The following is a 12,242-nucleotide window of genomic DNA, read 5'->3' as shown; positions in this document are numbered from 1 at the left end:
GAGGGAGAGAATAAGCAGGCTCCATGCCCAGTGTTGAGCCCATGTGGGGCTCGATCTCACGACCCTGAGATCATGATCCATAAAAACGCTTAACTACAGTTTTATTGCATCATACGGAATGCTATTGCTTCATAAATTTATAATATGTTGTTTCTATTTTTTCCAAATATATAAAGCCTTATTTCTTTAAGTCTTTACATTTCTTAACTGGAGAACAGGAATTAGTCACACAGTAAAATGCACAGCTTCGTACAAGGAGGAAAGCATGCATAATGAGAGACCAGGGGCTCGGGGAGCAGACCCCCTACTCTGGACAGGGGTGAGGGAGGGGAGCCACGGTGCATGTAGAGCAAGGGCAGAGGAGTGGACGGAGAGCTAGGAGAACATGCTTCTTGAAAGCTGAGAAAAAAGAGCCGTTGAATGAAAGCTAAATGCCAGCAGAAGATCAAAAAGGATGAGAGCCCAAGAAGTGGAGTTGGGACCATCCAACCTTTCCCCAGTTTTTTGTGCCTCCAGCTCAGAACCATCCTTTCCTCCTTCACCCCTGCTCCCAACTCCCAAGCGTGGGCTGTCCTTTGTCCCCCCCTGGGTGACGGAACCAGTGAAAGAGTCAGCAAAATTAGGGGAACTAGGTAAATAGAAATCAGATGTCCTTCAGGCCAATATTTTTTAATTGCACGGCAAAATTACACAACCTGTCTAAGCACGTACAAACTGTCTCTAGACAGTTAATGCTGCTCTGTTTGATGAGGTGAGGCAAATAGAGCATCACATAACACAACCCCGGGGGGTAGAGCTAGAGTCTGTCCACCTCAATTCCGGATCCAGGAGTCTGGAAACCTTTGAAGAGTCATTGTTTGAGGGCTCACCGTGGACTGCCTTGCGCAAAGTACACGCCCACTCTGCGTCCCGGACACAAATGGCCAAGAGACTGAGAGGCACACCACTTCCCAGCCCACCTCGGGAGCCCACCTTTATGGGAAACTGATTAGCACGGCTCCCAGTCTGAAGATTCAGGAATTTTTCTATCAGATTCTACATTGAGGGGCTTTGCTGTAAATATAGTATGATGCATACATGGCTTGGGGATATCAAAAGCATTTTCCGCCCAAACCTGGCTGGCCCTGGGCTTATCCTTTCTTCAGGGCTGAAGCTCTCTGCACTAAGAATGTTCATCCTGGAGGAACAGCTGGCATTGCCCTCTAGACATTTTGATTGGCCTTACCTCATATACCGTACCCTACACCAGTGCTTGTTACCTATCCACGTGTGGCAGACTGGCTAACTGTGAGTTGCTTGAGGACAAGGACCTTATTGGCTTTGAATCTGGCAGCCTCGTGCTATGGCACATTGGAGGAGCTCTTTAAATAATTACTGAATAAATGTAGGAATCAAAGAATGAACCAATGTGTCAGTACATTGGTGCTCTCTCTGCCTTCCTCCTATGTCATGTATCTGAAAGTGAACCTTGAAAATCTTGGTGAAATGATCCCTTTACACTGAATTGCAGTGGCAAACATCTCAGTAGTAATCCAGAAAAAGAGAGATTTTCTACTAAATAACTAAAATCAAGCTTTTTCAATTACAAATGTAAATAACATTTAGCTGATTGGTACCCTTTTCAGAACTCCAGACTTAGGGGGCACCTGGGTGGCTCAGTCAGTTAAGTGTCTGCCTTCGGCTCAGGTCATGATCTCAGGTCCTGGATTGAGCCCCCTCTGGGGCTGCCTACTCAGCAAGGAGACTGTGTTCCCCCTCTCCCTCTGCCTCTCACCTCCCCACACACTCATGCTTTCTCTCTGAGTCTCTCAAATAAAAAAAATCTTTAAAAATTTCTTTAATTTAAAAAAAAAAGAAAGAAACCCAGACCTAGGTAATTCACAAGTGATTGTATATTTCCCTTCTCTTATTTCTTTTAATCAGTCCTTCTATTTTCTTTTTTAGTTTTTTGTTTCCTTAAGTTTTTCTATTACACACTCCTATTTTATAGTTGCTTGTTCAATGAATAGAGGCTTTTTCTTTCTTCTTTCTTTTTAGCTTTGTTTTTTTCTTTTTAAAGCAATCACACAGTACACCTTACTCTGCGGCTTGGTTGCTTTTTTCCTCCCCTCAATCATAGATAGCCCTTTGGGGCAATACATGTAGCTTAAATTCTTTCACTTAAAGAATGCAGAGTACACCGTAATCTAAATATACCATGTCTTCAATCACTTCATCAGTGATGAATAAATTGCTTTGAGTGCTTTTCCACTATAAACAAAGTTATGATAAACATTCTTATATGAATTTCACTTGAAATCATTCTTTTATTTCTGTAGAATAGATTCCTCAAAACAGAATTGCTATGTCAAAGGTCTGTTTTTTATTTCAATAGATACCACCATATTATTTTCCAAAAAGACTGTTACTTTCACAATCTTGCCCAGTACTGGATACAATCAATCCCTTTTAATTCTCATGAGAACATTGAAAAATACACCTGTTAAGGCGCCTGGGTGGTTCAGTTGGTTAAGTGACTGCCTTTGGCTCAGTTCATGATCCTGGAGTTTCAGGATCGAGTCCTGCATCAGGCTCCCTGCTCAGTGGGGAGTCTGCTTCTCCCTCTGACCCTCCCCCCTCTCATGCTTTCTCTCTCTCATTCTCTCTTTCGAATAAATAAATAAAATCTTAAAAAAAAAAAAACAGAAAAATACACCTGTTATTTTATTATATATCTGACCCTCTATGAGCTTGTGCTTTCTTTCATACTTACTGACCTCTTGGATGTCCTCTGTAAACAGCTTTGTTTGTCTGACTTTTTCTTCTCTACTTGTAGGAGCTCTTTTAAAATTAGAGTATGTATCATCATGTACAATACAAATAGCTTCTGCAAACTTATTGTATATTTTTGACGACATGGCAATACACTAAGATACTCATATCTGTCCATTTTTTTAAAAGATTGTATTCATTTGACAGAGAGCAAAACAGCGAGAGAGGGAACACAAGCAGGGGGAGTGGGAGAGGGAGGCTTCCTGATGCAGGGCTCTATCCCAGGACCCTAGGATCATGACCTGAGCCAAAGGCAGACAAAGACTGAGACACCCAGACACACTCTGTCCATTTTTTTAATGGCTTCTGAGATTTTCTTGTTAAAGATTTCCTCCTATCCTAAGGGTATTCAAATATTGTCCCCACTTCTTACTTTTTTATAGGTTGATATATTTATATTTTTAGCTCATTTAACATTTATATTTTATATGGTGGAAGGTCTGAGGCTAATCTATGTCTTCTATATTGAGGGGCAAGTATGTCAATACTATTCTTTAAATAAGTAATTTTCAGTAAATTGAAGCGCCAACCTCCTTTTATGTTAAATGTCCAAAGTATTCAATGTATCTTTTTCCTAAGCAAATAGCACACTCCTAATCATATTGTTTTCATAGTGTGTTTTCACATATACTAGAGCAAATACTTCCACTTAAATTCTTTTTTAAGATTTTATTTATTTGACAGACAGTGATCACAAGTAGGCAGAGAAGCAGGCAGAGAGAGAGGGAGAAGCAGGCTCCCCGCCAAGCAGACAGCCCAACGAGGGGCTCAATCCCAGGACCCTGGGTCCATGACCTGAGCCGAAGGCAAAGGCTTTAATCCACTGAGCCACCCAGGTGCCCCTCCACTTAAATTTTTTTCAAACTTTTCTTAGCAGTTTTTGCATATATTTTTGTTCTATATGAAGTTTAAAATTATTTTATCCTATTAAGAAAGATTACTTGGAGCAGACTTCTTCCTACCTAGAGAACAGAGAAAGGGAGAAAAGCAGTTTGCCACAACTCTCCAAACTCTATCCACGAAGAGGGTATAAGGGAAGCTCTTCCAAATTCTTAGCCTATGATAATGCCACATTCCTTGGCTCTTGATACTACTAAGTCCTGAAAGAAATTCCACATTACATCGCTTTAATCTTGAACTTTTGGAGAAGTTGCATAGCACTTTCCCACTGAATTGCTTTGGCACAAACAGCAGAGAGGCAAGATTCATAACTGTGGGAAGGAAATGTGAGATTTCTATCAGACTGATTCTTTATCCCTGATTACGTCGGTTTCTGCTTCTGTCCTTTACACAAATGTTCAAGCCCATGGTGCTTGATAGATGGTGCTCTGCCGACTGTTAGAAATACCCATGAAGTTTTTTCTCTCTCCCTCAAATGAGTAAATAAAATCTTTTTAAAAAATGGGGCACCTGGACGGCTCAGTCAGTTAAGCGTCCACCTTGGGCTCAGGTCATGATCTCAGGTCCTGGGATTGAGCCACATGTTGGTCTCCCTGCTCAGCAGGGAGTCTGCTTCTGCCTCTCCCTCAGCCCCTTCCCCTGCTTGTGTGCTCTCTGTCTGTCTCTCTGGCCCTCTCTCAAATGAATAAATAAAATCTTAAAAAAAAATAAAAAAGAAATACTCACAAAGCTATAAAAGCACACAGCGAACGTGTGTGAGTACAGTGGAAGTCACACCTTTCCTTTTACTGCCATGAAATCCCAATGTAGCGTAAATGGAGGATGTGGCTAACCGGGTCTCTTGGCTGTTCACATTTAGGAAACTGTTGGCAAAAGCTGACTTCGGTATAACAAGATTCCACTTGCGCTGAGAAGAATGGTATCACCCTCCCCAAACTATTACAGAGAATGAGACAGCTTCAGCAAGTCTGGACAAACAGGTAAATCCTGCCCCTCCATTAAAACAAGGAAATGACATATATATGCAGTATATGAAAACACAGTGTCTATAAGTATACCATTTTGCAATTGGATTTAAATTATGTAAAGGTTGTTTTTGTTTCAAACTAATAAAATTAGGAATTCTAACATTCAAAACTATGAAAGTACACACTTCCTTCTCCACTGGAAAAAAATTAAAAACCATGTGGCTAGGTAAATGGACATGCAGTAGGCTATCAGCTCAGGTCAACCAACTTGGACTTAGAAAAGAGTTCAAGACCAGGTTTTCTATCCCCCAATCTAAACGTTACTCCTATCTGCTGCCTCTCCATAACAATAACTAGCATTTGTTGAGCACCACCTGCTAAGTATTATACCTCATGCTTTTAGGTATATGTTCCCTTTTCATCTATACAGTAACCATAGGATAGGTATTTTTAAGATTTATTTATTTATTTTAGGAGTGCAGAGGGGTCGAGGTAGAGGTGGGGAGAGGGAGAGACAGTCTTAAGCCAACTCTGGGCTGAGCTAGGGGCCCGACGTAGGGCTCAATCTCAGGACCCTGAGATCATGACCTGAGCCGACAGTACCTTCCAGGCACCCCACCATATGTGTAGGCATTATTTCCATTGCATAGGCAAGGAAATGAAGGTACAGAGACTTAGAAAAAGTTGCACGGAGTCACATGGATTCAATCAAAGTTCTGTCTCTCTTTTTTTTTTTTTTTTTTAAGATTTTATTTATTTACTTGAGAGGGAAAGAGAGAGCACAGCAGGGAGGAGCAGAGGCAGAGGCTGAGGGAGAAGTAGACTCCCTGCTGAGCAAGGAGACGGATGCAGGACTCCATCCCAAGACCCTGAAATCATGACCTGAGCCAAAGGCAGATATTTAACCAACTGAGCCGTTCTGAAGTTCCCGCCCCGAAGTTCTGTCTCCTAAGATGGTCTTCAGTTCCCTACCAGACCATGTCAGCCTGACCTGAAGAATCCAAAGTTCTATTTTTCAGGTGTCTGCTGAAGGACTAAGAGCTACTTTAAAGGTCAAAAACCAAAACTGGCCACTGAACCCCTCAGGCTCCAGGACACAACTACATCCTTGGGGAAGAATGGACCTCGAATATCAAAAGTTGTCAAACTAAAGACAGTGGAAATGGTCCTGAGTCACACCAGTAAACAGACTGCATTTCCAGAGGGGTTTCTATATCACACACAGGCAATCAGAAAGTTCCCTTCAGCTGTTCACTCGGCATTTGTGGAGCCCTTCCCACCACTGGGCTGGCACTGAGCATGCAGAGGTGAGCCAGCCCTCGAGGAGACTGCAGAAGTCATGGGGCAGGCAGAGGAATTACTCAGGGCGTGCCATGCCCTCCTACAGATAACAAGCAGTACATATTTGGGGGGGCCTCGGTGGCTCAGTCATTGAGCATCTGGGGTCCTGGGATCGAGCCCCAAGTGGGGCTCCCTGCTCAGCGGGGAGCCTGCTTCTCCCTCTCCCACTCCCCTCTGCTTGTGTTCCCTCTCTTGCTGTCTCTCTCTGTCAAATAAATAAATAAAATCTTGAAAAAAAAAAAAAAAAAGAAGTAGTAGTAGTACATATTTGGTGCTATGGGAACAGAGAGGGCAGGCATCTCTGTCAAATAGTTTCAGAAAGAAGATTGAAAACTGGGGTGGGGGGGGCGAGGAACACAGACTTTACAAACTGCTTTTCTTTTCCCATTGTCCAAAATACTTAAAACTTTAAAAGGCCTCAGATCCACTGCGCTTTATACCCAAAAGAATTGAAAGCAAAGATTCCAACAAATATGCACACTCAGGTTCACAGCAGCATTATTCACAAAGCCAAACGCTGGAAACGATGCAGTGTCCATGGACAGCTGAATGGATCTGGTGATCTGCACATGCGTATGTATACACACAATATACAGCCTTAAAAAGGAAGGATATTCTTGGGGCGTCTGGGTGGCTCAGTGGGTTAAAGCCTCTGCCTTCAGCTCAGGTCATGATCCCAGGGTCCTGGGATCGAGCCCCACATCGGGCTCTCTGCTCAGCAGGGAGCCTGCTTCCTCCTCTCTCTCTGCCTACTTGTGATCTCTGTCTGCCAAATAAATAAATAAGATCTTTATTAAAAAAAAAAAAAAAAGGAAGGATATTCCGACATATGATACAACATGGATGCAGGCTGGAGACATTATGTTAAGTGAAATAAGTCAGATAGAAAAGGACAGATATTGTACGATTTCACTTAGATGAGACATTTAGTCCAATTCAAAAAGACAGAAGGGAGATCGTGGTTGACAGGGTCTGAAGGGAAAGGGGCTTGTCCTGTAAGGCGTACAGAGCTTCAGTCTGAGAAGATAAGAACTAAGGAGACACGGCCGCTGCTGACCCACAGCAATGGCAGTGCACTAATGCCACTGAACTGTACCTTTGAAAATGATTAAAATGGTCGATTTTATGTTCTGTACATTTTAAAAGGACCTCAGAGAGTCTAATGCATTGATTCTACGAAAGAGGAAATTGAGGTCCAGAGAAGCAATTATTCAAAGTCACACAGCTTCTTGAGCAGAGACGAAAACACAGACCCTGACACAGTGCTCTTTTGCCGGCCCCATACAAAAACGCATAGCATTTCGTGCCGGCTCAGATTCTAAGCACTTCATGTATATTCATTCAACCCTCAGTACAACCCATGAGGCAGGTTATGCTTCCCCCTATTTTAAAAGTGAGGAAACTGAAGCATAAAGAATTTTTTTTTTTTTAATTTTAGAGAAAGAGAGAGAGCACACAAGTGAGGAGGGGAAGCGGAGGGAGACAGAGAATCTTAAGCAGGCTCCACAGAGGACGCGGAGCCCAAGGCGGGGCTAGTTCTTACAACCCTGAGATGATGACCTGAATTCAAGTTGGACACTTAAACCAACTGCCACCCAGGCGCCCCTGAAGCATAAAGAATTTATATAATCTGCCAAGATGACCCAGTTAGTGACAGCTCTGCTTGCTGGCCCCAGGGTGCACCTAACCATTACAGTATAATGCCAAATCCAAGTTTTCACATCCTACCCTCAAAGGCAAGAATTCTGTCCATCTTTAGTACAGTAGATTGTAAAAAGATCCCCAATTGGGGCACCTGGCTGGCTCAGTGGTTTAAAGCCTCTGTCTTTGGCTCGGATCATGGTCCTGAGGTCCTGGGATCGAGCCCTGCATCAGAATCTCTGCTGAGTGGGGATCCTGCTTCCTCCTCTCTGTCTCTGCCTGCCTCTCTGCCTACTTGTGATCTCTCTGTGTCAAGTGAATAAATAAAATCTTTTTTTTTTTTTTAAAAAGGTCCCCAATTCTTCACCCTGTTCTTAGCCATGCCCTCTGCAATTTGACCTTGCAGCTCACCCATCAAGAAGCAGAAACTACTTCTCCATTCCTTGAATCTGGGCTGGTCTTGCAAAATGGCCAATGGGATGTGGTAGAAATGATAATGAACTGGTTTCCAGCCCAGATATCAAGAGACCTTGTATGCTTCCTCTTTTTCAGAACCTGCTTCTGTCATATGATCAGGTCTAGGCTAGCCTGCTGGAGAATGAGAGACCTTCTAGAAGAGAATCCAGTAGTCCCAGATGAGACTATCCAAGACCAATCTACATTTATCCAGTCCCCACACATGTAAAAGAACCTAGTCAAGATGAGCTGAGCTCAGTCCAGGAAAAGGGTAATTTTTTAGGCTCTTCATATATATACACCAGCCTGTTGCTTTCCAGAACAATTATAATGAAGAATAATATTATGACTAGAAGGGACCAAATAGGCATTCTAGGCTGAGGGAATGGAAGTTGGGAAAGTGTGGGATATGTTCAGAGAACAGTGAGTAGTCCATTTTCACTACAGACTAGTTTGTGCTTATTGGGAAATAAACCCGGAGAAGTAGGTTAGACTTGGCTTAATGTCTACCCAGGTCTCTAGGTGTTGAGAAGCCTTTATATGCATAACATGTCCATTTCTGTTTACAATACCATAGGGAAGTGTTATGATTTCCAGTTACAGGAAAGAGTTACCAAGTCAGGATTTAAATATAGACATTCTCACCCCAGAGCTGCTTCATCCACATACTCTAAAACCACGGTGGAGAGACCCAAGATGGCGAGAAGACTGTGAAGATGCTGCAATTGGCCAGGAAAGGAATTAGGAGGGCCTGCCCTAAAGAACTGGCAGTGGAGAGGAGGAGGAAGCACTGGCTGTGAGTGACAAGCGAGAGGATGGGCCACAGGTCTAGACATCGGATTGAGGGAATGAGCTGAAGAATGAAAGGAGCCACAGGGGAAGGCTTAGGTGATGAGCCCAGGTGACTGGGACAGCAAGGGTGTTACCGTCTCACACGTAAAATGCAGAAACTGGTTTATACATGTTGATTCTGAAACTCCCTGCTTGGGGTGAACACCAGGAGAACTACAGGTAGACTGAATAAAGTACAGAATTAAGGCACGTATGTTTGGGCGATCTGCACAAAGCTAGACCTCAATTTCCTCTTTTGAGAAACAAAGATGTTCTTCTAAAGTCCTATGGATTTTATCTTGCATGAAAACAGAATTGCTACAAAGGACTATCCAATTTTTTCTTTTTTGTCTTGAAAGTTATTTTTGTTGGTAATCAAGTGGGAAGAAATGTAATGAACTTGGACACGCAATCAAGAGCACTGAATTTTCTCCTAGTTGCAATTTTCACTGAGAATTAAGATTTTTGTTACTCGTATCAATAAGCTTTTGAAAATCTAATGTTTAGTCACCGTTTTAAAATTTCATTTCTTACAGGGTTTGGTTTTGTTTCGTTTTTTGCTTATTTTTTGTTTGTGAGATTCACAATCAAAATTTCTAAAAAGGGGGAGAAGCAGTTAATATTTATTACGTATCTACCATGTGCCTGGCACCCTGAATATATATTTCCTCCTTAAAATACAGTCTTGTGGGGAATAGGTAATTGTAACCCATTTTACAAATGAGGAGATGAGGTTTATAGGTTAAATAATTTGACTAACATGAAGCTAATTAAGGACAGAGTTGGCAAAAGGAAGTAAAATGAGCTTTATCTTTTATAGACTTCCTATTCACTGGTACTTTTACTACAATGTCGACTAATAAAAGATGAAGTTAATAAACGTTCTCTTTCCCAGAGCAGAAGTGTTTGAGAACACTGCTTTAAGATTTATGCTCCTACTCAGAACAGAAGATTGAGTTGTGTTAATAAATGGCATGGAAGAAAATGCCTAAATTGCAGGGTGATGAGAAACAGATGTGAATTCCCATCTGCCTTCTTCCATACTTGGCTGTAGCATTTGGCAAACTCCTTAACCAATCTGAGTCCCAATTTTCTCAGCTGTTAAAACTCAGGATAAGAAAGGGTCACTTACAAAGTTATTATAAGAACCACGAAAGAAGAGAAAGAGTACAGAAAGCACCTACTTCATGCCTCACAACATACTCACTCAATTTGTACAATGTCCTTTTCCTTTCCAAGAATATTTAGGCCTCACAACTTACCACTGATAAGTAGACTGCGTAAAAAATACTTTTCATCTTCCAATTTTCATGTTAATGATCAACTTTATGTAATCAGCATTAGCAGTGCATGTTAATGTATTTTTTTTGGATTGGTGATTCTTTTCAAACCCCCAGTAAGTGGGTAACTCAAAGCATTGTCATATGAAAATTAACTCTTCCACGTGGAATGAATCCATTAAAATTCACAGGTGAAACAGTTTGTCTGCTAAGCATTCAGCACATGCAGGGAACTGGAAGCCCAGACCTGCAGCTGCTCCACTGATGCCAACTCCCAGCACCACCAGCACCTCGGATTCACCATGCAGCGCGTAATAAATCTCAACTACATGACATACACATCGAGCAAAGATTTACATTCATAACTCATCCTCCCCTTGCGTAGGAGGTGAAATAGTTCGTAAGTAAACAAAGAATCTAGAAAGACCACTGTTGTTTGCTTTTATTTTCCCAACTGTGCCTTCTCTATTCTTTCTTTTTAAAAAAGGGGGGGGGATTTTATTTGTTTGTCAGAGAGAGAGAGAGCACAAATGGGGGGAGCAGCAGGCAAAGGGAGAAGTATTCTCTCCACTGAGCAGGGAGCCCAACTCGGGGCTTGATCCCAGGACCTGGGATTATGACCTGAGTGGAAGGCTGCAGATGCTTGACCGACTGAGCCACCCAAACATTCCCTCTATTCCTTCTTCAAATGCCCTTTTTTCAGTATCAAAAAAGGTACTCCCAAAGATATGTGATTAATTCCTCCTCATTAAAGTGTACATGAATAATAAAGACTAGTGTCTCCCAGAGAGCATTTATTTACACAACTGGGTAAGGTCCCTGCCTTAACCCAAAAGAATGAGATGCTAATGATGAATGTTTAGTCTGCAAACTAACAAGGAAGAACATTTTCGGTCATAAAAGTCTTTATGTTGCTCCCCAGGTCAACTCAACTAACTCCAGCAGCACTTAAAACAGGCTATGTCTATCACATACCCCAAAAGCTCCTTTACCCAGTGCCCCCAAATACTTCATAAAATAGATGTAAAGGTAACACCTGCTGACTAGAGCGACAGGGGTGTCATTCTGGTTCTGCCACCACCACTCCCACCACCACCAAAGAGACCCCTGCCGTGAGCTTTCTGGGATACTCAGCCTATGTCCTGGGAGACTGGGAAGCAAGACTGTTAACACTGCCAGTGTGGGCGAGAATGAGTTCATGCCTAGGACGGGCCATCAGGGGAGGAGGAAACCTGCCTCCACTATTACACATGAACCGAGCCCTACTACTCAGGGAAGCAGCTGCCAGTAACACAGCGGATGAACACAACCCAGCACATTTTAAGCTCAGAAAGGAAAGTCCTTTCTTTTTTTCCAGGACTGGACTCCATAAAACACTACCTACTGGAACCTCTACCTAAAGATCAGCAGAATTTAAACACAAAGGTGTCAGGGCGATTGCGGGAGACTTCTGGGCTTCTCTAGTGTACCTTACCTGAGATCCATATCTCCTTCGACCCAGAAGGTGAAAATGTTAGAGATGGTTCCCCCAGGGCAGCACCCCATGACGAGAACGGCAATAGCTTGGACGGGCTTCAGAGAGAAACTGATGGCCAAGAGATAGGCTGTGAGAGGCATGAGGCCAAACTGGCAGAGGAGTCCCACAGCAATGCCCCAGGGTCTCCTGATGTGTGCCCAGAGCTTCTGGAACTCCACAGAGCATCCCAGGGAGAACATGAGCAGGCCCATCATCACGGCGGACACCACTGTGAAAACGAGTTCGAGGTTCCCATGTGCCTCCAGTCCCACCGGCAGCTCCTCCTCTGAACTGTTAGCAGCACAGGCTGAGCTGCTGGAACAGTTGGCTCTCATCTCTTCATCTCCTTAAGGCAGCATCACAAATGAACGTCTGCCGCGATGGCTGGGCAGGTCTCAGCCACGTTTTGTAATAATGCAACCAAGTCATGCATGGAGAATCATTCCAATGCTTATTGGCCAGTCAGGTGATTCAGCCTAATCTGATCAATGCATTCAT

The 12,242-nt window shown here is 42.9% G+C and overlaps 1 protein-coding gene across 2 annotated transcripts in view; it reads right to left on the bottom strand.

Moving 5' to 3' along the window:
- Positions 1-12,079, bottom strand: part of SLC10A6 (solute carrier family 10 member 6) — a gene marked incomplete at its 5' end in the record, with an annotated part of 28,195 nt that extends 16,116 nt beyond the window's left edge. For both annotated transcript variants that reach the window (XM_082726666.1, XM_082726667.1), the window contains one exon: positions 11,703-12,079. In XM_082726666.1, the coding sequence (XP_082582792.1) occupies positions 11,703-12,079 (377 nt within the window). The remainder of the gene's footprint in view (positions 1-11,702) is intronic.
- Positions 12,080-12,242: the final 163 nt, after the last annotated feature.

This window comes from Mustela nivalis, assembly GCF_964662115.1.
Source record: "Mustela nivalis genome assembly, chromosome: 4".
In the NCBI taxonomy this organism is placed as follows: domain Eukaryota; kingdom Metazoa; phylum Chordata; class Mammalia; order Carnivora; family Mustelidae; genus Mustela; species Mustela nivalis.
The sequence above is the reverse complement of the archived record's forward strand: the minus strand, read 5'-3'. Positions and strand labels throughout refer to the sequence as shown.